Here is a 20,560-nt window from a genome sequence, read left to right as displayed (position 1 = left end):
TCTATCATAATTTCCCCAAAAAAACAGTACGCAGCTGTGTGGTGTCCCAAATAAGGAAGTAAATACAGTACAGTAAGAACCCTGTTACCTTTTACAACATTGCTTGATACACCAACACAAAGTTCACATTGATTCAAGCAACTACCATCTATGTGTGTGAAGTGGCTCAGAACCTACCAGCCAGCTTGTATGTATACAGATGTTAAAAAAGTATGTTTAATAAAGCAGAGGCTGCAAACACTGTCTTTTGCAGAAAGAATTAAAGCAGTAAAATCGGAATCAGCCTATAACATGTGATTGGACTTTATGACATGGGTTAATGTCTTTGTGTAAAGTGCATGGTGTCATTTCTAAACTCCTCTAACCCCTCACGCCTATTCCACCTAGCTTAGCACTTTTTACTTTTGATGTTATTTTTTCTTTACTTGCTTGTAAAGGGCTTTGAGTACAAGGAGAAGCGCTATATAAATCACATTTATTATTATTATTATTATTATTATTATTATTATTATTATTATTATTATTATTATTATTATTATTTCTAAAGATATGGGGCCTGTACTACGAACGGAGTTCAACCTACTTAGAACTAACTCAGGGTTTCCGCGGTAACCCGGGGTTGACTAAACCTGGACATCTTGATTGGTCTTAAACGGTACTACGACGCTGATTATGAAGTTGATCAGCTGAACCTGTGTTCACTCAACCAGAGTTACTGCGCGTTCACATAAAAGGGGTGGTACCAGCGCAAAAAAACACTCTCGATCATGGCGGGCTCTCCCTATTTCACAGAAGAGGAATGCGAGATCATAATGAGGAGTTATGAAGAGTATAAACCGACCCTGGCTGCTAAATCCAACACCGCGGCAGCAAACAAGGCGCGACTGGGGTGTTGGCAGCAAATTACAGACCGCGTAAATTCGTAAGTAGGCCTATTTCTTTACTTCTATATGTCCGTTAAAATAATCCCAACCTGAATACAGTATGTCAGGACGATGTACAATAACAGTCGGAACGTTACTGTATCGTATGTGCAACCACAAATGAAGCAGGACAACTGAATGTTTAGTCCCCTTCACTAATTCTGTGTATGTCCCTTAAATACTTCCAGAGGTACCAGCAGCGCCAAACGGACCTGGCAGCAGGTGAAGATGAAGTACAACAACATCATTCAGAATGGTAAGTAAGAATGTGTGTGTGTGTGTGTGTGTGTGCAGTGCCGCCGCTCCCATAACGCGCATTACGCGCTGTGCGTAGGGCACCAAGTGTCGAGGGGGCACCACCAAAAATAGCCTAATGAAAAATCGTCATAATAATTATAAGGCCGAAATTATTTCAGTAGACTATAGAAATATGAGGCACTTTTTAGGCATACTACTCAAAGGTACCGATGGTGCCCCCCTCTCCCCTCCCCCCCTCCCCTCCCCACTCACTCATCACAACTCATAATGTTTTTTTATTGGGGGGGGGCATCATGAAGGAATTATGCTTAGGGCACCAAAATGGCTAGCAGCGGCACTGTGTGTGTGTGTGTGTGTGTGTGTGTGTGTGTGTGTGTGTGTGTGTGTGTGTGTGTGTGTGTGTGTGTGTGTGTGTGTGTGTGTGTGTGTGTGTGTGTGTGTGTGTGTGTGTGTGTGTGTGTGTGTGTGTGTGTGTGTGTGTGTGTGTGTGTGTGTGTGTGTGTGTGTGTGTGTGTGTGTGTGTGTGTGTGTGTGTGTGTGTGTGTGTGTGTGTGTGTGTGTGTGTGTGTGTGTGTGTGTGTGTGTGTGTGTGTGTGTGTGTGTGTGTGTGTGTGTGTGTGTGTGTGTGTGTGTGTGTGTGTGTGTGTGTGTGTGTGTGTGTGTGTGTGTGTCTTGTCAGAGAGAGCTAAATGTGTCTGTCTTTAACAGCCAACAAGAAGAAGGTAGAAATAAGGCGCACAGGAGGAGGGAGGGCACCAGACTCCTTTACTCTTGCTGAAGAGTTGGCCCTAGCCAACAACAGTGGCAGGGTGATGATGGATGGGGTGGCAGGGGTACAGTCTAACCCTGGGGCAGCTGAAATGTCCACCCTCTATGTGCAAGGTAATGTATGGCATTCATCGTTCTTCATGTTAGAGTATTTTGGCTTTCTTCCCCTGAATCATCAGTAACATGTGTCTTCTGTTGCATGCAGTCGAGGGTGGAAACATCACAACCCTGCAGCCACCAGGATGCATTCATCCTCTGACACAGGTAATTCAAATGGATAACATCCATGACATGTAAATTAGGCTATGTCACCCCTAAAGTATGGGTGCAGCGTAAAATTCTGAATCTTTTCAGGATGATGATGATGATGATGACGAGACCCTCACAGCCCCCTCCGACACACACATGCAGGTTAAAACACTTTACTGCTACTATATGCCACATTAATGTCCTAGGAGGGTGAGCATCATTTGTCAGTACTGTCTGAATCAAGTGACCTGTGTCATTAATGCAATGTGTGTGTGTGTGTGTGTTAGGAGGACTTGGAGGAGCTTTCCCCTCCTGAAGCCTCCCTCCCAGGGACCTCACAGTCAGACAAAGTACAGTTTCTCCTTCCTTGTTTAATTACTGAATATAATGCATACTAGGCTAATGTGTACAACATGGGGTGGGGGTTGTGTAGGCCACAGTGGACAATGTCCGCAGTTTATACAAGAAAGTGCTGGAGCTGGACCGCACAAAGAAGAGGCTGGAGATCAGAAAGCTGGAATTAGAAATTGAAAAGCTGGAACATGAGAAGAAGGTATTGTCTTATCACTCCATTAATATATAGGCTACCCACACCCTATATGTGTGTCATTGATCTGGCTTTTCGTCACCTTTTCTTCTTGCAGGAAAGAGAGTCATCTAATAAATGAATAATATCAGAGATTGGTGTGACATGTCTTTATTTTTGTGCATTTAATTTGTGGTGTGTACAATTCATTGGAAAAACTGGTTGGTAATGGCATCCCTGACAGCACGGCCTGTTGGATGATCCAGGGTGATTGGATCAGTAATATCAGGGGGTGGGGGAGGATCATGAGGGGGCACTCTTTCCTTCCTTATTGTGGCGACATTCTGAAGAACCACACATGCTGCTATGGTTTGGCAGGCCCTGTCTGGCTTGACCCGAAGGACCTTCAGGCAGGCGAATCGGGCCTTCAATATGCCAAATGTCATTTCGATCCTGGCCCTAGTGACACTGTGTGCATGATTAAATGATCTCTGTTGCCTTGTTTGTGGATCAGGAAATGGTGTGATGAGGAACTTCATGCATGCGTAGCCACGGTCCCCCAGCAGGATTCCATCAAATTGCCCTTAGATGAAATGGAGGAAAAATTAAACAACTGTCACACTGATTTCATGTTCACTATTAAAGCATATTACTTCAGGTAAATCGATATAGGACTTTTACCTTGGTGGAATCTGTCAGACAGTGATGATTCTCTGAATATACGGGAGTCATGGACTGACCCTGGCCACCTTGCATCCAGGCTTGTGATCATATAGTGGTGATCGCATGTCATCTAAGAATATGTGCACAGGTAAGGAACATAACAGGTGAGGCATGCTGTTGCGCATGTAAATGACACCACCCCATGCAGAGGACAGGAAATCATTCTACATGACAACAGGAATTGACAGGTTGACATTACCTATTCCAATGAATCGTGGACTGTACAATGTACGCCTACTGTTAATCTGTTAGTCTTGTGTATTACCTGGACATTGATGGTGTGTTTGGACTTTCTATTCACAAAATCCCGCTCATGCTCTCCCAGGGGTGCACTGATAGGAATGTGCGTACAATCAATGGCTCCAATTACTCTTGGGAAACCTAGATATTTTGTTAGTCAAATCAGTTGCCAGTCACAATTATGAAATGTGCAAATTACCTATTTTTAGATTAGTGGCATATTACCAGCGATTGCATAGAACCCTTCTTTTATCTGACGTGCAGGCAAATGGCCAGGGAATACAACAAATGCATCCACCAGTTTAGTGAGAGCAAGTACCACCTTCCGTATCACCCGGCATACAGTGTTCTTACTCAGGTTTTCAGCATCACCGATGGAATACATATATTGTCCGCTGGCGAAATAGCGCAATGAAAGACATAACATTTGCTCGATTGTGAGGGCCTGACTTCGGCGGGTTACATTAGAGACGTCCGCCTCGAGCAGCTGGCATAGGTAACGAATTCCCTCAGCTGAGAATCTATATCTTTCATGGAGAACATCGTCCGGGTACGCCAGCGGATTCTGGCGGTCTCTAAATACCCTCGCCCTCCGAAGAGAGCCCCTCACAATCTGCGCGCCTATATCGTACGGATCGTCCAGGTATGCTGGCATTGTCTTTAGGGGACATGTCGGTGGAGGAGTGGTGTCTAAATAGGGTGTGGTTAATCGGAAACCTAGGGTTAACCAAGAACTAAAACTGGGAAGACCAGTTTTGGGATCCTACGTATATTGCCATGGCAGCATACCTCGGTTTTAACATATCCAACTTTCGTAGTATGGGTTAACCAGCAACATACGCTGCACGTGACCAAGTTACTCTCGAAGTTACCCCGGTAAGCCAGAAAACCAGCTTCGTAGTACAGGCCCCTAGGGTTAACCAAGAACTAAAACTGGGAAGACCAGTTTTGGGATCCTACGTATATTGCCATGGCAGCATACCTCGGTTTTAACATATCCAACTTTCGTAGTATGGGTTAACCAGCAACATACGCTGCACGTGACCAAGTTACTCTCGAAGTTACCCCGGTAAGCCAGAAAACCAGCTTCGTAGTACAGGCCCCTGGTACTTTTTCACCACCGTGTTGTATCACCTATTTTGTCTCTTTATTAATGTGTATTTTGAAGAACATTGTAAACAGAACAGTGTTTGAATTCGCATTTACCATCAAAATGCTGTCATAAATAGCAATAAAGGATATAAACCAGCCTAGATGGTTGACACTTCAAGGTTATTTCACCAAAAAAGGATAGAGTAGCACAACACCCTTTCAAAGTAAAACATTCTCTCCTTGGCCACAGGGGACAGTGTTCTCTATGGTTTGGGAAGACTCGTGACTCAGTATACATCTGTCTGGTGCAGAGCTATTAACAACAAGTATTAACCCTTTGATGGTTAGGAAAGAAAGGGTACATGCGTTTTAAAAAAAATTTGTGTTGACATTGACATTTTCTTGTCAATTCAACCAGAACAGCTGCTTTTCTTTTACAAAAGTGTGCAACATTGTGTAGTGATCACAGGAGTTACTGCATGCTGTGTCACATGCTGACATTACCCCATAAGCAAACTGAAGACTGGTTTTTAAAAAAAGGAGCAACAGTGCAGTTTACATTAATAAAAAAAGGAGTTAAAGTTGACTTGAAGGTCATGTCAATGCGGTTAAACTGACCTATATGCTGTGTTGTGAAATAAGAGTTGAGAAAGGCAGTGGGATTGTTGCTGAGTTGTGGTATACCCCTTCATATTCTCACGATCCTTTCCATGACTCTGCAAAAATGCAGTGGTAGAGTGCACACAAGGAATTATTTTTTAACAAAGAACCCTCACAAAACAAGAACCATAGGATCCTGTGACCACTTTACGTGAAATGCCTCCTACAGGAGAGCTGAGATAGTATGAATTGGCACATTCACTGCAGCATATACAAATACCTAGAGAGAGATAGAGAGAAGGTGATGACTTCAAGTGCATTACCAAAAAGTCAAATGTTTTTGGTAACAAGGAAAATATTGAACAAAAGACTTGCTTAATGTGATTTAGGCAGTAGTGTTCAGTTTTATGAACATATGCTACAGCTCAGCGTTTTAAGTTGGTGTTAATAAAATAACAAGGGAAAGTTCTCAGTGACCTTTATTATTCAAACAATGTTCATTGTTAATAAGATAATAAATAAATTAGCTATTTGTATGTATTGCTATGAGTAGCATATTGAATGTGCCATTCAATTGAAATGTAGTTCTCAAATATGATCAATTAGAGACAAAATAACCAGACTTGAGGACCTTAAGGTACATTTTCTTGAATAAAAAAAGAATAATCTAAATCTCAGACCTTAATCATATCCTTCTATTAGTGCTTTCCATTAGCAGGACATCAATTGAATATGTTTTTGTATAATCAAATTATCATATTCAGGTATCTAGTAAGATTCAAATAAAAGTGACATTATTATCAGACAACGTCCTGACGTCTTTAGATTGCCAACTTCTTCTTATTTAATTGAGAATGAAAACAACTGATAAAAAGCTGCAAATACTTGCATTAGACGTGCTAGACAGACATTATTTGGCATGTTGCTCAAACATTATAATCAGTTTTGATGAGAATGTCCCTACTTTGGGACTAAATGGGGGACTATATAGGGATTTGTTGGGACGAAAACATGCATACTAGTGGTGGTGGTGGTGTCCAAAGACACACACCCTCTAACTTAGAAAATGTCACTTTCTCAATTGCCCTGCCTGGGTTATAACATTTCGGACGGTCCATGAAGGCAGCATGAGGAGGGGATTCTCAAACGCCTCGTACGTCAACACCCTTGCGCACACTACCTACCCACGATGCAGCGCGGCTGCATACAACATAGCCATCTTGTCAAGAGTGACTACGTGAGGGAGGTAACTGTAGGCGCTGTTTGGACTCTCGTTTGTTTTAAAGCGTTAAACTGAAGGACGGTTTCCGCTGTCTAACACCGTCAGCTTCACAGTAAGTGTCGCCACTGAATGGCCTGATGCTGGTGAGGTGAGTGGACACAAAGGACTGCTTTCGGGAAGATGTCTCACATACTTGTTCCGACGTAGGGGGAGTGTGCAGCAGCCAGTTGCTTGACTTGCTAGCTAGCTCAGTGAGTGGAGGGCTGCGGGCCCTCCTCAGCCTAAAGTAGGACCTGCAGCTGGGCAACACACTCTGCGACAACGGCTGCCTCACAACGGGACCACCGGGACGTTAGCAGGCCGGTCCGGAACGACAGGGAGCTGAGGACCAATCTTCCTACAGGCGGCTGGTATCACTGTCTAAAGCCGCATTGCCTGACAACCCGACACGATATGCGTTATGAGCCCATGAAACGCAACAGGAGACCGAGAGAGGAAGAGGGATGGCGTAGATTCATCTTGATTACAGTTTGCTAGGCTAAGAATTACACATGCAAGTGTGCTGTGGAATATGATCTAAGCTTCAAGAAGCTGCAACCAACTCGTCCCTTTCTGACGAAGGATACACACAGCCATACGGCACTTGGAATCAGGCTGTCAATATGTCGAAAATGCCGGCCAAGAAGAAGAGTTGCTTTCAGATCACCAGTGTGACTCAGGCCCAGGGGGCGGCTATAGGTGCCGCGGACGACACGGAGAGTCTGGACGACCCAGACGAGTCCCGGACGGAAGATGGGTCGTCAGAGAATTACGACATATCACGGGCTGAGTACGAGCCTGTGTGTGACAGGAGCTCATCTGAAGAAGCCTTGAATAATGTCGGAGAGCCAGAGGCAATCAGTGTTATGGCGCCATCACACATACCTCAAGCCGGTCAGTTGTCTGCGCTGTCAGGCAACGCAACCGGGGAGTTTCGAAAGGTGGGAGTGTCGGCCTCCACTCAAGGTGGTCAGCAGCCTGTGGGGATCGGCGCTGCAGCTGGTGGAGCCCCCAATACTCAGCCTGGGGCCTTGCAGCAACAGCCTGCTCCAGCAGCCAGCGTGTCAGTAAACACATCCCAACCTGCTGCAGTGACCAGTCCAGCTCCTCCTCCTGCCACCTCCACCGTGAGCTGCACTTCACGCTTCAGGGTCATTAAACTCGATCATGGTACTGGAGAACCTTTCAGAAGAGGCAGGTGGACGTGTACAGAGTTTTATGAGAAAGACTCCGAGAGCTCTGCTGTTAGGACTGCAGATAGCATTAGGCATGTCAACAACAGTGCAACAACACTGGACCCTGCTGCTGACAGAGACAGTGGGCTCGGGCATACAGGAGGATCAGTGGCTCCCCCTGCAACGCACTCAGGTCAGGGCTTGGGCTCGGTGGCGGATGCTTCTTTGTCATCCCGCATGCACGCAGTGGAGACGCCACCACAAATCCACCATCAAAACTACAACGCCAGACCACAGGGTGTCAGTGGGTCGGCCACACAGAGCCCTTTCTCCAGCAGCAAGCCAACAGTCGGAGGTCTCCAACCTTCTGCTCCCCAGAGTGTGCTGCCTATCGGCCAAAACGGCCTGCCTCAATCTGTTGTCAGTGTGCACAAGTCCCCCGTCATGCCTCCTTCAGCCCAGCCTGTCGTTTACCCTCCCCAGCAGCAGCAACAGCAGCTTCCCATGGGCCACCACCTGACCGGCCAGTCTTCTGGACTGCCACAGAACCAGGCGGACTTTTATCAGCAGCAACAGCCCTCTTCCATGCAGCCAGGGCCTCCGACCGGCCAGCCCAGCCTCTCTGCTGGGCTGCAGCTCATGGGACAAGGCTCGGTCCTACCTGCATCCTCTGCGGGGGCTTCAAGTCAGGCTGGAGATGTTACAGGAGGGGGGTCTGTAGCAAGCGGACAGCAAGGCCTCTTGCAGCAGCAGACCGGGGGAATCGGAGGCGTCGGAGGCGTCGGAGGCTCTGTACTGGTTAGTGGATCCGCTCTGCAGCAGCAAGCTGCGAGTCAGTATGCAGCCGCCGGACAGCCTCAGCCCCCCGGCCTCCACCCTGCCACCTCCGGTGTACAAAACGTGCCTGTCGTCGCAGCGAGCTCCAGTGTGCCCACCACTGTGCCCACGGCTGTGCCCAGTGCCTCCAGTGCAGCCATGCCAAATGTGACAAGCTCCAGTATGCCTCAAGGCCAGGTACCCCACAGCAGGACTCAAGGGGCTATAGGGATGTATGGCCTCCAAGGAACTGGATTTGGACTTGTGGAGGGAGCTGGTGGGGGTGGAGGGAGGTTTGAGGGTCTCTTCAACACACAGTCTCCCGTTGTCTTTGGAAGGGAAATGGCAAATCCCCTCAATCCTGAAAGCCTGCAGCTCGCCACCCCGACTGTCAACAGCCTGTTTGGAATCCACATACCTGTCGACGGGGATGTGGACAGGTAATAGTCTCTCCATCTAATATATCTAACAAAATGTCTAATTGTAATTTCTCATCACCATGTGCAAAATGATCCACAACACACACACGTGAACACTCACATACAGCTATTATAAGGCCTTACTGGCATTTTATCTATAGTGTACAGTAGGAGAGGTATTAGACCAGTCTTGATAATTGCATTATTATACGATTATCTTTATATATTCGTCTATCGTACAACATATGAACTAGACCTTTTTTACATTAGCGACTTATCGTATAATGTATATACCTGACATTAGAAATGTTTCCGTGATAGAATCATCGTACAATATAGGCTATGGACACGACCTCCACACTTTTTATATTATGGACTTATGGTACCTTAGATGAACACGACTTTGACCATTTTTCAAGTGTCGACTTATACAACACACGGACCCGACCTTGATCACCTAGGTTTAACGATTTATCGTATGATATTTACATGGACGCGCACACAGGTGTTTGTTGAAATAACAATATCACCAACATTAAAGGCCAACTTATGCCAGAATAAAGCCTAAAGGCATTTATTGTTTTTTGACTTATTGGAATATTTTGATATTTTTTATATTCCAATGTCAGATAAGAAGTTAATTGCTCTTTAAAACGTTGACAAATATCATTATACCAGTGGTTAACGCCACTATTTCCAAATTGTCCAACAAAAATAGTTTTGGCTTTATGCTGGGATCACAAGGAGGTAGTGTTTGTCATGTAGTCTGTCCGATGAACAGGGTTTCCCCCTTTGTTTCAGAGAGGTGGGGAGGAAGGGGAGTGCATTGAAGGAAGAGAGAAGTGGCACACGGGAAGGAAATGTAATGTTTGTTGTTTCTCATTAGTCCCTATAGAAGTGGACCGTAGCGCACTCGAGGCAAACATCCATGGCTCCCACTGCACAGGCAACAACTTGCACATGACTCCTGGAACACTGTCATTCTGTTTGTGTTTATTTGCTGTTGTTTGGTAGCATTTTGTTAGAGGTTGAGTGTCTCTACTCTCCAACCTCCTTTTGCCTCCCACTTTAGCTCTCCCACTCCAGGACAGTGTCTGAGGTGATGGCCTTGGCTGCAAACATCAACGATGTGTTGCTAGCTTTCAGCTTAGCTCTCTTATTAGCCTCAGGCTACTCCTGGGTACTTTTTTATAGTTTAGTTCCTGTTCTGGAGAATGCTCTCTAACACAGAAGAGTGTTGGATTTAGTGTAGCCACATTTATGATACCATGGTTTCTACTAAAATGGCTCTTTTCAGGTAACATTTGTACAGAGGATCATACAGTGTTGGCTGAAATATCGGCTTTATCTTTGCACTGTGGATCAAACGAAGCTGCTTTAGGATGTAAGGCAATGCAGAAATGTATAGAAAACTGACTTTTAAAGAAAAAATAGCCATAAAAAAGCCAAGAGAAAACAAATACAAGCTAAAATGGAATGCACAGATTAAAACAAGTGACTAATAATGTAACACTGTAAAGAAAAATGTAAATGTGTGAGGATTCTCACGCATGTTCGTGGACATCTGCGCTCATGATATCCTCTAAGAGTCTCTCGGCACACAAAATCTACATGCAGATTACAGCAAATCCTGGTAGAGGTTTCAAATCCACATGTTATTTATTACTCTAGGGATAATTAACTTGGTATGTCAGATTGTAAGGGACAAAATACGTCCACATTAGTTCACATGAGGCTTTCTTTTCTTAACGTCCATGGCATCTCCCTTTTCCTGCGTTTTAGTGTTAAAGATGGCAAGCACGAGCGGAAATTATACAATGCTTGAAATCTTTGTGGGTTCCATTTACAGTCTCACAGATATTACAGAGCCAGACAGAGTTTACATAACTCTAGCCTTACATTTTTTCTTCCTGTGGGTGGACAGTTTCTTGAACAGTGTTTTGAAGCCTTGCACTTTAAGGAAGTTTTATGCAAACTTTGACACAAACTTCAACACTTTATACCACAGGCCTTCAAAAGTGTTAACCCTGCGATATAAAATGTAAACAATTTTGCCCCTCTATCCTACTGATATAATATATATTATGATATGGATTTCCTTCCCATTGTTATTGTTCGCCTGTCGTCGGGACATAATCATACTGCAACAACTCCAGCTACAGTTTGCATTGGTGGATTAAAACAGGCAGTAATGTTGCCTATGATTCATTAACAGCGTAACTACAAGTTGAGCCCTGTTATTCTACCCTTTTTGTTTACATAATGGAAACCATTAAAAAAATAAGCACAATGAACTATTAGCAGTTAATGTTGCACCCATTGATACATCTATCACTACGGGAAATGAAGAACAAAAAGCATTCGATGCCCTGTTTTCATAGCCCGTGTTATACTGCAAATTGGCACCATTTAAAAGTTTGCAGAATGAGCTGTTAGTAGTTAATGTTTGCAATGCAACCATGGATTTACAGATATCCATCACCAGGTTTCTTTTGCACTTAAAAAAACGTAAAAAGGTAATGATTTTAAGGCTTTAAGTTTGGAGTCATAAGAGGCATCTTTCTCTCAAATTAAGCTGATTGTTGTACATTTGTTGTATTTGGCCATGGTGAGATAATCAAATCATATTAAGTAAGTCAAACTAAATGGAGAGTATGTCTGTCTTTGTTTTGATCTTTTCTTTATGAAAAATAGCAGTTTACATTTTATTTAAATTTGTACATAATATATACATTTATACAATGTAATGGATATCTTTTTATCACTCAAACAAAATCATAAGAAATAAAAAAACACCTCTGCCAAAACCTAATAATGAAAACCAATAAACAATAAAAAAATACACAAATCAAACAAATAATATGAGAAGACATAATGTCCATTTTTCTCAGACACCAAAAAGAACAAAGCAAATCCAATGCTTTGAAAAAAACCAAAAATAAATCCAATACTTCGGATCAGAGAGGACATTTGTCATGGCTGTGTCAAATGAAATAGAAAAACAGAGGTCCAGTGTTTTTTATTTTAGATCTTTTTTAGAAGACATGCACCTGTCTCTCTTTCATCTTGCTCTGTCTTTAGAAAGTAAGAGAGTTTCTTTTATCCATGAAAAGGCATCAAAGTTGTTCTTCAGAAAGTACTGCAATTAAAGATTTAAGCACTTTAGATCATTTAAACCGTTTATAACTTTCAAAAAGTCTGGCCATAAATATGAAAATATGGTTTGATGCCAGTGGTGCCGTTACGAACATGGTTTAACTTTGTGATGATGCAGCTGGCTTCAGGCGGTGTGTGTTTTCGGAGCACCTATGTATTGGTTGTGACGGGACCCAGCTCCCAGGCTGATAAGAGCGGGAGCCTCTTACGACAGCTAAGCCCTATCAGACAGGGAGCAGTAGTCTTTCCACTGTGCCCCTATTCTGCCGATAAGAGACCTGACAGTGGGGTGTGTCGACCAACTGTGCTCGTGGTCACGTTGTGGTCCTTTTTCCTTTTGCAACACATTGTGGGCTGACGCGCTGTATATAATGTATAGGGCCTTTGGACTCCCCCCCTGTAACGGGCTGTGGGCATGTTGAACCAGTCACTCAGAGCCAGAGCTGCTGTGTTTGTACTCAGACAGCGACAATGCCATATCCCTCTCCACCGGGTGACTGACAGACATGGCCCGACAGTTGCTCATGTACAGTTAAAGTGTTGAATGGCATTCCTTTGCAGCAGCGACTGCAGTATGTTCAAAAGAAGTGGAGGAAGTTGCAGAGTGAAACTTGTTGTGCCTCACTTCACCAAGCATTTCAGATATGCTTGGTAGAACACCACCATCCCTGAGCTCCACCCCCAGATTGTTCTTTGTCTCTTGCTTAATTTCTTAATTTTCTCTGCGCCGAAAGATATATATTGCATACTTTCCGAAGCTCTCACAGCCTGGATAACTTCTCTTCTTCCACATTTAGGGACACATTTTTGTCCCCATTTACCCCCACCCTTTTTTGTCTCCTTTTAAGAAATGTTTTTTTCTACTGTGCTAAAAGATATATGAACATGCACAACGTTTTGCATGTTTTTAGCAGCTTGCAAAGCCTGGAAAACCTCTCATTCTTCACATTAAGTTGCAATTTTTGTCCCCCTTCTCCACCCTTTTTGGTCTCTTGCTTAAGTTACTATTTTTTTTTATGTGCTGAAAGATAAATGTGCACACAGTTTGTCTGCATGTTTCACACTTTCCGCAGCTCTACAAGCCCGGAAAACCTCTCTAATGCACTTAGGGACACATTTTTGTCCCCATTTCCTCCACCCTTTTTTGTCTATTTAAAAGAATATATATATATATATTTCTACTGTGCTGAAAGATATATGAACATGCACAAAGTTCTGCATGTTTCAAGCAGCTGGCTTAGCCTGCAAAACATCTCTCCTTCCACATTAAGTTGCAACTTTTGTCCTCATTGTCCTCCACCCTTTTTTTGTCCCTTCCTAAATGTTTTATATATATATACACAGTGTTGACTTCATTTTGCACAATTTTCACAACTAGCACAGCCTGGAAAACCTCTCATCTTTCACCTTTTTGGTCTCTTGCTTAAGTTACTATTTTTTTAATGTGCTGAAAGATAAATGTACATGCACACAGTTTGTCTGCATGTTTCACACTTTCCGCAGCTCGACGATTCTGGAAAACCTCTCTTTGAGGCACACATTTTTGTCCCTATTTGCCTCCACCCTTTTTTGTCTCTTGCTTATTTTTCTAATTTCCACAGTGCCTAAAGATATTTGTACGGGCACACAGTTTTGACTGTATCTTGTTTAATTTCTGCTGCTTGCATACCCTGGAAAACCTCTCTTCATCAACATTTAGGCACAAATGTTTGTCCCCATCTTCCTCCACCCTATAGTTTTCTCTGCAATTAATTAAAGCAGAACAGTGGAGATATACTTATTAAAGCTGTTGTTCTCATACTTAGAAAATGATTCGCTCAGCTTTAATGTTTCCCAGATGGTTTCTACAACTGAAGGCGCAAAACAACACTGATGCACTGTGGTATTGTCTTTGTTGCACTCGGAGGAGTTGCTTCTGTATTGTGGTATCATTTGCATATGCATCTGTAGTCCGTGTGGAATTGAACCCATGCTGGGGAGCTATGGTTTATTGTCCTCGCGTAATGGGGAGCTTATGTAAAATTGTAGTTAGGAGGTATGAGAAGGGAGGGATGTAGGAGAGCCAGGATGAATTGAGAGACTGTGTCCGTGTGGGTGGATGAGGGGTGTGTCTGAAAAGGGGATGGGTTGACTTGAGCTTGTGTATGTGTGCACGTATCCATGTTGGGGGTGGGGGGCCTCTCACTGAGGAATTAGGGGGCAAGAGTTTTTGGAAAATTCACCGCAGGCTTTCACATTTTAGTTTCTGGTAGTGCTGAGTCACCTAATCACTACTATTTTGTTAATCCACTAATTATTTAAGTATTTTTCATGCAAGAATGTAACAAAATGCTAATTTCAGCCTCTTAAATGTAGAGACTTCCTGCTTATCCCTGTTATATCAAATTAAAGTGAATGTGTTTGTTTTGCATTGAATGAAAAGATGAATTGATAAAATGGGGAAGAAAGTGCCTTAAACCTATTCTTGTGTTTCTTCTAAGGGCGAGTAGGAATGACTCCTGATTGCCAAAAGAAGTCCAAATGTATAGAAGTCTTAAGAGAAATGAGCCTCCTTTTCACTTGACTTATTACCCGAGTATACATTTTGTTAGTGAATCTAAACGGTCTCTAGTTTCAAGTCTTCTTTGTTTTGGCGCAATGTACATTTTTTTGTCCGATTTTATAGTTTTAAATATGATAACATCTGGGTATGCTTTAGGTTCCCTCCTTCCTACAGCCGTCAGACTTTACAACCAGCATGGCCTCTGGTAGACCCCTCATACATACAACAACAAAACACTGACTAGTTCTGCAATAACAATTTATGTGCAATATATAAAACATATGACATAAATATGCCATTATCAATAACTACAGTATTTACCTGCTGCTATATCTCCTTCAGGATGTGCATTTTATAAGTTGTGTGTTTTTCTTTATCTTAATATATTTTTTAAGCATATTTTATTTTGTAAAGCTGTCTTTGGCTCTGTTGCTGCTGTAGCACATTTTAATTTCCCCTCTTTGGGACGAATAAAGGGATTCTGATTCTGAATCTAGAGGGTGGCCAACCCTCTGATCGCTACAAAGGTGTGGCGTGCGTGTATGTCTTGCCACCTTCTGAGTGTTTGTTTTTTTTGAGCTCATGGAAGTAAATCAGGACATTTTGATCCAACATTTGGTTTTACGTCCCCCCACCCTCTCGGGTCACTTCTTGTTTCTAAAGACAAAGATGGCGACAGCCTACATGCCAAACTCGAGGCTCCAAAACTGTAGTCCACAAACGTATGGGGGACTTTAGAGTGACTATGTCCACTTCTTCATATTCCCTCTATGGTTGCTGCCCAAGGTCTAAGCGTGGGTGTAAAGAGTGACACAGATAAACGACATGTACCACGGGGTCTTTCCCTCCCCTCTGTGACCTCTGCTTTACTGCTGTATCCTGTTTTCAGTCAAAGTCCCTCCACTGCTCTCCACTTTCTATTCATTTAATATTCCTCAGCTCTCTCCCACTTCCGCTCACTGGGGCTCTCTGGACCTATCATATGACATTTAGTGGGCACATTTTATCCACAGTGCCTCACAGAGGAAGAGGTACCCTTTTTTTTCTTGCGTGTTGGACATCTTTGGCCTCAATAGATCTAACCAGAGGTCTACTGTACTTTTGTCTACAGCTCTGCATGCAGTATCTGTAAAGGAGTGGTATAGTTACCTGTAACTGAACACTGTGGTGTTTACAAGCCACAACACTGGTGTTGTTTTCACTTTGTGCGTCTGTGTGCTTGTCATCATGGCAAAATGTGATCCTGGAGACTCCTACTGTAGCAAGAACTATCAAAAGTGGGAAGTGGTGGAGTGCATTAACTCGAGTGCAAATATTCGGTTTTTTGTTCTACTACATTTGTTTTACAGCTTGAGTTCCTTTCAGATTATTGAGTTTTCTTCATTTTTAGATCTCCAGATGTGTTGATTTTTGCAGCAGATTAAACAGCCTAACACTATTTACATTTACACTATATATTTAAGGTTAAGTACATAAAAAAAATGACACAATAGAGTGGTACATTGATGACATGTCTTGTATGCCGACCTGGAAGTCAGCATTGCAAAGGGCTCGCTGCACAAAAAGCCATGGGATTTCCCCATTCGATTTCAGTATACTGTAGAAAATAGCCTCTGTGGCAAACACACATCTATAATAGTTGCACGTTTGGTTCAGCAGGATAATCTCCACATATTAACACCACTTTGGGAATTTTGAAGCGTAAATGCAATCGGCAGAAGTAAAAAGCTAACGTGACGCTATAACAAACAACATAACGGTTGCATGGCTGTGCATCAGCACCGCTAAGCTAAAGGCAGACTTGTAATCGGCGTGATAACGTTTAGTCTCTTTTAGTCACTTGTTAGCAACTGCGTTTTTTATGACACATAGAAGCTTCCGACTGTAGAGTTGGGTAATTACTGGCATGTTATACTAGACGTAGTTCAAATTCAATTTCATCATCAACTTCATTGTTCTTTGTTTACGTAATCACACAAACCTCGTAGCCACTTGCATATTTGATGGTGCTCATTTTTATATCGCAGCAGTAATAAAGCACCCCACCTACAATAAATTAAATAAACATCGCTCAAACTGTTAAACAGTAACTGAACACCATAATCTTTTGTAAATAAGGATTTGTTGAAGGAGACGATGTGGCAATAATGTCATAATTAATCTTTTGTGTGTATGGTTGGACGTTTCTGTGTTCACTGCCTGAGAGCCTTTTTCAAAAAGAAAGATGTATTGTTCTCAGGGCCAACGCTTCTAGCCTGTTTGTCTGTAAGCTTTGCTTCAGTCATCACCTCCACCCCACCCCGCCCCAGGTGTGCAGGCCCTCCATTGTTCTGACAAGTAGTTATAATGGCTTGTTTAACTGGGGATGTGCTGTACTGTTCTGCAGATAAACGCCACTGAGAACGTGCTTGTTATCTTGTTTCTGAGAAGGTTAAGGTTACTTTAAATACCTTGAAGGATATCAATTTGGTGGATTATAATCATTATTATTTGTTAATATACGTTTCTAAAGAGTTGTGCAGGAATGAGTTTCTAACCCTGAATTTCAGCACTTCCAGCCTCCCTCAAACCCTCAAAGTCTATGGTTTTTGGTTCGTTTCCCAAAAGTTCTGTTGTTAATTCAAGTTTGCGAGATTTAAATGTTTCGTTAAAACATCATAAAAAAACACTCGTAAATACCCCACTGGGGAATATCTGAAGCTACTATGTTTCTTAAAAGCAGTGGTTGCTAACAAGTGCCTAAATTACACATCTACCTTTCATCTTGGTTAACTTTAGCCAACTTTAGCTTAACGGTGTTGACGTGAGGTCATGCAAATGTTATGTAGTTAGTTTTTAGCTTTTTAAAGCCATAGCCTTTTATTTCTGGCTATTGCATTTAGATTGATACATTTTTTTTAAATATAAGGAGCTTTTGGTACGCTAACTTCTGGGTGGGCATGCAAAAATAGCTAATGACTGCACTACTCTATAGGGCTGCCCAATATACAGTCTACCCTTCAAAAAACACATCGGGATAAACACGTACATGTGTGTTTAAAACGAAATTGTCAAAATCGAAATGTTTTTTTATTGGTGCCTTTTGTATTCAGTTCAATTTATATAAAAAAATAAGTTTTACATTTGATAAGAGCACCCTTTTGTATCCATGTATTGATTGCTGGTAATACCATTATTTATAACTTTTTTTTTATTGCACATCTTTTCATATCCTCTAGTCCTTTTTTATACAATAATACATTTGTGTTTCCACCAGAATCATTGACCGTTAAATGATTCTGAATGAACAACTTTATATGACTTTCAAATATGCACTAGATGCATACATGGAAATTGGTGAGTTCCCTTTGATACATACGGCAATTCAATTATTAGTTTTGGTGTAGTTTCTTCCACTTCCTGCCCTGGTTACCCATTATCTCTCTAGTGTTTTCAGCCAGGGGATGTTATCAGCATCACTGTTTGCTTTTCAGTAAAAAAGAAGAAAATACTGCTTTTGATATGTTGTTTCTAGTTATAGTCCTGCTTGTAGCCTGACTGCATTCTCTACTAATTACAAAGCTTATGTTTGAAAGTTTCCATACTGATACTTCTCAGAAATACCTTGTTAGTTCCCAATAAGGAGGGATGTTTTTGGGGAACTTAGGTTCCGTATCAAACAGTTGAACTAGGTTCCTGCATTGGTCATGGGGATAACATTCCTTGGTGTTCTAACACAAACCCATGCAAGTGTTATGTTAGCGTCTTAGCTCCCAACGTCCTCCTGTTGCTGTGCTGTAATTACACCGGTGGCTCTAGGGCCTCCCTGCTCTCCATCTCCCTCAGCTACAACCCAAAACCTGTTGAGAGAAACTCCCATAGGGCTGATGGAATCTAAATAGTTTTGACCTACTTTTAACTCTGGCAGCTGGATGGATGGTGCAGAGAACCTGAAGCTCCATGAGCACTGACCATGACAACCGCCAACATCAATCGCCTAAAGAGACACAAGAACAAGACATTCCAAAGCACCAACCTGGAGTTTTAGAAATATTTTTCACTATTTGCTGACATTTTATAGAACAAACCAATCAATCTAGAAAAATTATCTGCAGATCAATCAACAATGAAGACATCTGTAATGTTTGTAGTTGCAACACTATACACCCTCCTTATTTGCAACTGTTACTCTCTACCTGTCTGTCTTGTACTCCCCCCACCCTGTCAGCCCTCTTTCGTGTGCCCCAACACACTAAAGCAATCGTTTGGTGGAATTCTGTTAAATGGGACATTGGAATTAGCCCCAATAGCTCACTACCAGCTACCCCACTGGCATCGCACCTTGACACTCACGTTTGTTTTCTGAATGCTTTCATCTCGCGTCATCAATGCGCTCCCCACATTTAAAAAGGTCTCTTCTTGACCTTTTACTTGCTCTTCCTTTCCAAGAGAAAAAATAAATCAACCCCCCCCCCACCATCTGCTTCTCACTTAAATGAATAGTTTTAACCATTTATATATCCATTACTCACCCTGTGTTATCTTGAGGGTCAAAAAATGATGTATTTTTCACACATGCCTCTAACTGGAAAGAATATTCAAAAAGGGGAAGAACATTCAGCATGAATTGAAGTAAATTGGGGTCATATTTAACAACAGAGGATCTTTATAAAAAGTCTATTCACACAACTTTCATACAACCTGTGCTATATAACCAAAGTATTGTATATCCATGTGTATGCTCAGTACTACCCAGACCCAGAACGTACTATTTATTCCACATAAACGGTCGAACATTAGTGGAGGAGCGCTACTCATCCTTGAGACTCCCAACATGTTTTTAAATTGCAGATTTTTTCCAAAAAACAAGTATTTTTCTGAATTTGTGAGCTTTTGAGACCTGCATTAACTGCACAGGTTGGGTTTTTTCTCGGATTTCAGATAGTCCGTTCATTGTGAAGGCATGTGAGGACACAAAGCTCCCTATAAGAATTCTAGGTAACACAGGGTGAGTTATTGATCAACAAATGGCCATTCTTCAGGGGAAGTATCACTTTAAGTGTACTCTGAGCTTTCTCGTGCTCTCGGAGTTGGCAGGGGTATTAAGAGATCCAACACCGTGAAAGTTAACCTTTGACGCGGCCACTGCCTTGCAGTCGAGGCACATTGAAGGAAAAACCATGTGTCGTGCTCCAGCTAGATGTGTGACATCAACCAGCAAGAATGCACCCAAAAGGTTATTTTAGTCTGTTGCCAGTTCATACGTTTGCTTTGGGGCAGTTTTGGGCAAAGCCTGAGCTTGTGCAAGCATTTATTTTTGTCTCACGTTCGAAAGAGAGGTTTAGCAAAGAAAGTAGGGTTTTTTCTTCTCCTTATCTTTGTCTTACTGTACTCGGTACTTTCACCACTCCTCAACACTGACAAAGAGGGGCTTTCATACATGGATATTGACATGTTAGATTTACAAAAGAGCCATTGAGAGCTGAGTGTTTGCTACTTGAAAACAAGGAGTGATGACTCCTCCTTTTTCTCCTTACATCATGCATTAAGATGTCACTGGAGTCATCTGAGCTCGAGGAATTCAGCCAATAACTAGCATGCAAGGAGCTCTGAGTTAGAGCTCTTAAGAAGGGAGTTTTTTTTTTGCGGAGGTGTGTGCCCGCCACACGTGTGTCCATTAGGTTTTTTCTGCCACTGCCCGCAAAGTAAAATTAAGCAGAGGCATAGGGGGAGGATTGTGAGAGTGTTTAGTCATGAGGTAATGTGACAAAGGGAGTTTGTGCCAGGGATTTCTAGGAAAAGCGCCTTGGCTTCTATAATATTCACACACATG

At 42.5% G+C, this 20,560-nt stretch overlaps 3 protein-coding genes across 4 annotated transcripts in view; 2 read left to right on the top strand and 1 right to left on the bottom strand.

The window, feature by feature from the left end:
• Positions 1 to 551: 551 nt before the first annotated feature.
• On the top strand, positions 552 to 2,877 carry LOC134865526 (uncharacterized). Its single transcript, XM_063885102.1, has 6 exons — positions 552 to 922; positions 1,112 to 1,179; positions 1,890 to 2,063; positions 2,155 to 2,213; positions 2,304 to 2,360; positions 2,486 to 2,877. Exons 1-6 carry the CDS (start codon positions 768 to 770, stop codon positions 2,594 to 2,596), a joined length of 624 nt encoding a protein of 207 aa, XP_063741172.1. The 5' UTR covers positions 552 to 767; the 3' UTR covers positions 2,597 to 2,877.
• A 2-nt stretch (positions 2,878 to 2,879) lies between these two features.
• LOC134865525 (putative nuclease HARBI1) lies at positions 2,880 to 4,578 on the bottom strand. Its single transcript, XM_063885101.1, has 4 exons — positions 3,913 to 4,578; positions 3,713 to 3,828; positions 3,406 to 3,517; positions 2,880 to 3,307 (listed from the first exon to the last, which is right to left on the bottom strand). The coding sequence occupies exons 1-4, from the start codon at positions 4,340 to 4,342 to the stop codon at positions 2,931 to 2,933; spliced, it is 1,035 nt and encodes a 344-aa protein (XP_063741171.1). The 5' UTR covers positions 4,343 to 4,578; the 3' UTR covers positions 2,880 to 2,930.
• A 2,011-nt stretch (positions 4,579 to 6,589) lies between these two features.
• LOC134866015 (TSC22 domain family protein 2-like) overlaps positions 6,590 to 20,560 on the top strand; it is a 34,302-nt gene continuing 20,331 nt past the window's right edge. Inside the window, exon 1 of one of the 2 annotated variants that reach the window (XM_063885904.1) lies at positions 6,590 to 9,071. In XM_063885904.1, the coding sequence (XP_063741974.1) occupies positions 7,264 to 9,071 (1,808 nt within the window). In that variant the 5' untranslated portion in view covers positions 6,590 to 7,263. The remainder of the gene's footprint in view (positions 9,072 to 20,560) is intronic. The other variant, XM_063885905.1, reaches the window with a different exon arrangement.

Source organism: Eleginops maclovinus, chromosome 6, assembly GCF_036324505.1.
Source record: "Eleginops maclovinus isolate JMC-PN-2008 ecotype Puerto Natales chromosome 6, JC_Emac_rtc_rv5, whole genome shotgun sequence".
Classification (NCBI taxonomy): domain Eukaryota; kingdom Metazoa; phylum Chordata; class Actinopteri; order Perciformes; family Eleginopidae; genus Eleginops; species Eleginops maclovinus.
The sequence above is the reverse complement of the archived record's forward strand: the minus strand, read 5'-3'. Positions and strand labels throughout refer to the sequence as shown.